The sequence below is a fragment of the Neltuma alba genome, unplaced genomic scaffold, assembly GCF_004799145.2.
Source record: "Neltuma alba isolate B1F8T4 unplaced genomic scaffold, ASM479914v2 tig00012135_pilon, whole genome shotgun sequence".
Classification (NCBI taxonomy): Eukaryota; Viridiplantae; Streptophyta; class Magnoliopsida; order Fabales; family Fabaceae; genus Neltuma; species Neltuma alba.
In genome coordinates, this window is record NW_021636686.1 from 48,305 (window position 1) to 52,700 (window position 4,396).

The 4,396-nt window shown below is 35.8% G+C and overlaps 1 protein-coding gene across 1 annotated transcript; it reads left to right on the forward strand.

Moving 5' to 3' along the window:
- Positions 1-557: 557 nt before the first annotated feature.
- Positions 558-3,419, forward strand: LOC114723380 (laccase-4-like). The gene is made up of 6 exons (XM_028909573.1): positions 558-721; positions 830-981; positions 1,068-1,312; positions 1,410-1,538; positions 1,684-2,658; positions 3,122-3,419. The coding sequence occupies exons 1-6, from the start codon at positions 581-583 to the stop codon at positions 3,250-3,252; spliced, it is 1,773 nt and encodes a 590-aa protein (XP_028765406.1). The 5' UTR covers positions 558-580; the 3' UTR covers positions 3,253-3,419.
- The last annotated feature ends 977 nt before the right edge of the window (positions 3,420-4,396 follow it).

Here is a 4,396-nt window from a genome sequence, read left to right on the forward strand (position 1 = left end):
TATTTATTTATGATTGTAAAGAATTCAAATTCCCAACAAAACTAGCTGCCAAGGTTCATTGAAAAAGATGTAAAATCAGTTTTGATCCTTTTAAATAATTGGTAACATACCTAACCCAACCCCTGTTTTAATTTTGAAAATAAAATAGCTACCTCCTTATTAGTTATGGTCCTAAAAATCTTCGTCTTTTAGCATCATTGTCTGTGAATATAGCAATCGTAAAGATGTTGAACAATGACACAAGCTAGTTAACCGTTAGAATGTATTGTTGGACCAAATTGAACAAGCAAGAGTCATTTTCTAAAACAACCTACATACATTATATGATTAACGTAACTTAGCTTGAACCTCACTCTACGATTCAAAACATGTCAGGTTAATTAAGCCAGCAAGTAGATGGATCCAACATAGATCAATTCTTGAAACCAATTCATGTCTGTCTGCAACATATCATTTTCAGTCACCAAATTATATATCCAAACCCTTTCATCAATTCCCACTATATAAGCTCTCTCACTTATTCTTCTTCTCTTCATCCAAACAGGTTTTAGTACTTCATATAGCAACATTATCAGCATCAATGGCTTCTTCCAGCTTTATTTTGCCATCCGATAACTTGTTGAGAGCTGCTTATAATTGTCTTCTGCTTTGTGCTCTTCTGTTCTTGCCAGACCTGATACTTGCAAAGCATGCACAAGTCACAAGGCAACACAATTTTGAAGTACGTCCTGTTCATTTCAATTCATTAATTCATATGAACCATTCTGATGCAATGCAAAAAGGTAATTAAGGATTAATTTGTGATTATTTTTGTTTTTAATTTGTGCAGATCAAATTACAGAAGTTGACAAGGTTGTGTCAGACAAAGAGCATTGTGACTGTAAATGGGCAGTTTCCAGGGCCAAGAATCATAGCAAGAGAAGGAGATAGGCTTGTGATCAAAGTGACTAACCATGTTCAGAACAACATCACCATCCACTGGTATGTACTATGGACAACAAGAAAATGAAACTTCATTCTATCTGAGACAAGTGATAATTGTTTTGATCATAATAATTTGGTTGCAGGCATGGTGTGAGGCAATTGAGAAGTGGTTGGGCAGATGGACCTGCTTATATCACACAATGCCCAATTCAAAGTGGCCAATCTTACACTTATAACTTCACTGTTACTGGTCAAAGAGGCACATTGTGGTGGCATGCTCACATCTCATGGCTCAGAGCTACTCTTTATGGTCCCATCATCATTTTCCCTAAGAAATATATCCCTTATCCATTCCCTCAACCCTTCAAAGAAGAAACCCTCACATTTGGTAACTATATATTTTACATATATATTGGTCAGTTTAAGTTATCTCAGTAATCATCAGTTATTTTGACAAGGATATGGATGTTATCTGAAAATTGCAGGAGAGTGGTGGAAAGCAGATACAGAAACTGTTATTAATCAGGCAATGCAAACTGGATCAGCACCCAATCTCTCCGATGCTTACACCATTAATGGCCTTCCTGGTCCTCTCTACAATTGTTCTTCCAAAGGTATATATATCATGTTCTTACTTAGATGATAAAACTCTTAATACTAGTTGGTTTGATTTTCTCGGAATGTACATTTGTGTGTGTGTGTGTGTGTGTGTGTGTGAAATATGCCTTTTGATATAAATTATTGTTCTCCTTCATGCAGATACCTTCAAGCTTAGCGTGGAACCAGGAAAAACCTATCTGCTTCGTTTGATTAATGCTGCACTGAATGACGAGCTTTTCTTTAGCATTGCCAATCACACACTCACTGTCGTAGAAACCGACGCTGTCTACGTAAAACCTTTCGAAACAAACGTTGTCCTCATCACACCAGGTCAAACTATGAACGTCCTTCTCAAAACAAACCCTAACCCACCAAACGCCACCTTCCTCATCGCTGCTAGACCCTATGCAACCGGTCCGGCCACCTTCGACAACACCACCACCGCCGGGGTTCTACATTACGAGAATAAGTCACCGCCAACACTAAACCCTAATCAAAAGAACCACAAACTTCCTCTCTTTAAACCATCTCTTCCAAAGTTCAATGACACAACATTTTCAATGAACTTCAACAAGAAGATTCGAAGCTTAGCCAACGCAAAATTCCCAGCAGAAGTTCCAAAAACTGTTGATAAACGCTTCTTCTTCACCGTAGGGCTAGGAACTCTCCGGTGCCCACCAAACCAAAAGTGCCAAGGACCTAACAACACAAGAGTCGCAGCTTCCGTTAACAATGTCTCTTTCGTGCAGCCAAACGTAGCTTTACTTCAAGCCCACTTCTTCAACAAATCCAAAGGAGTATATACCACTGATTTTCCTATAAACCCACCTTTCAAATTCAACTACACTGGGACCCCACCGAGCAATATTGTGATGAACACTGGGACTAAGGTGGTGTTGTTGCCTTATAACACTAGTGTGGAGCTTGTTCTTCAGGACACAAGTATTATCGGTGCAGAGAGCCACCCACTTCACATTCATGGATTTAACTTCTTCGTTGTGGGTCAAGGTACTGGAAACTTTGACTCTAAAAAAGACCCTTTGAAGTTCAATCTGGTTGATCCCGCTGAGAGGAACACTGTTGGTGTACCATCTGGTGGCTGGGTCGCTCTTCGTTTCCTTGCAGACAACCCAGGTTAGTGCAACAACTCAAAAAGATACAGGAAAAAAAAGCTTTGAATTTCAAAATTCTAAATTAGAAATTACTACATTTTGAGTATACTCAATTTTTTTACGAATATAATAACAAATACTGATTTAGAATTTTGAAATTCAACAATCATTTTCTTAAATTTTTCTAAAGATATAATATACATTTATATATGTAAAGTAGGCCCAGTGCACAGCTCCTAATAAATACAAAGAATAGATGGACACGCCTTTATCCATAAGGAGAGAGAGGCTGTTTTTAAGATTTGAACTCTCACAACTTTACTATTACACTGAGACTCTTCCTCTTAGATATATATATATATATATAAATATATATATAATGTAATTGGTACGTATGGTTAATTATAAGTTATCATAAAATTAATATCTATATATATATATATATATTGTTTGATTGAGGGGTGTTGTTTGGGCTTGTAATGTAGGGGTGTGGTTCATGCACTGCCACCTTGAGGTGCATACAAGTTGGGGCTTGAAGATGGCTTGGATTGTTCAAGATGGAAAGGGACATCATCAGAAGCTGCCACCTCCACCATCTGATCTTCCCAAATGTTAATCAAACTATTGATATGTCTTTTTGGAGCTAGGGTTAATCACTTATTCTTTTGTTCACTGTTATTTGAAGTTAGTTTTAGGCAATTGATGAATTGTGAAAGACTTTTGTCTGCCTTTTTTTTTTCCACCAAGGAATGAAAGATGATCCAAGAATTTGTTGAAGTTGAACATTGTGGATTGTTTCCGTTGAAAATTATATTTCACGAACTCATAGACATAATGAAACAACTAGTGTGGACCCTGAAAATCATATATTGCTTGAGTTAACATATAGACTACTTTCGGTCAAAATAGCTCATAATATCATCCGTACAACACGGGGAAATTTTTTTGAAGAAATGACTATATAACCTAGGTTCAAGAGAAATTTAAATTTTAAAAAAAATCAATTATTCGAGGCCCGATAAAACAAAAACGTACGTCTAGAAACGCTTTTATTTTTATATGATGTCCCATGGAATTTGACAGCATAAATGATGAATGTTCTCATGATTTGCAAAGCGCACTAACTCATCTCTTGTTATTTACCCTGCGATGGTAATGTCCATAGTCAAAAGGCAAATGATTTTTATAAAAGGTATATAATTAATCGTTAGCTCAGTTACCCAGTTTATCCTTAAATTAAGGGTTCGTTTGGCGCATATTAAAAGCCATAAGGTAATTATACACACATTATTGGTTTATCAGTTATTTGGATTTTGGTGCACATGATATATCGTGTTGACTTATAATACAACATACTACATCCGGTCCTAAGAACTAATTAACTAATTTGAGTAGATTAAGAAAATAAGTTTAGTTAGTTAGTTGTAATAAACAAGTATTATTTTTTCTAAAATATTCTTACTAATCAAGTGTAATGGTTAGAATTACTATTATTAGAAAGACTATCTTAAAAAATAGATAAATATGAAAGACAAAATAGGAGTTTTATATTTAGGACCAAAATAAAAGTCAAATAGAATCTTATATGGTTATACTAAGTACTAGAGATAGTAACTCTTTTATACATCAAAACAATACATATAATCTTATTCATGCCAAAGTAATGAGATTGGGAATTCCAAATATGTTACTCAAATTTCCTATTTTCTCTTACAATGCAGACCCTCAAGTCTTGGGGGCTCTCCCACGGGTTTCCCCCA

Bases quoted from the DNA above. Each gene is read 5' to 3' on its own strand.
- LOC114723380 (XM_028909573.1), top strand. From the start codon at position 581: ATGGCTTCTTCCAGCTTTATTTTGCCATCCGATAACTTGTTGAGAGCT. The intron at 722-829 runs GTACGTCCTGTT...TAATTTGTGCAG, and splicing joins CAAGGCAACACAATTTTGAA to ATCAAATTACAGAAGTTGAC. The intron at 1,313-1,409 runs GTAACTATATAT...TGAAAATTGCAG, and splicing joins AGAAGAAACCCTCACATTTG to GAGAGTGGTGGAAAGCAGAT.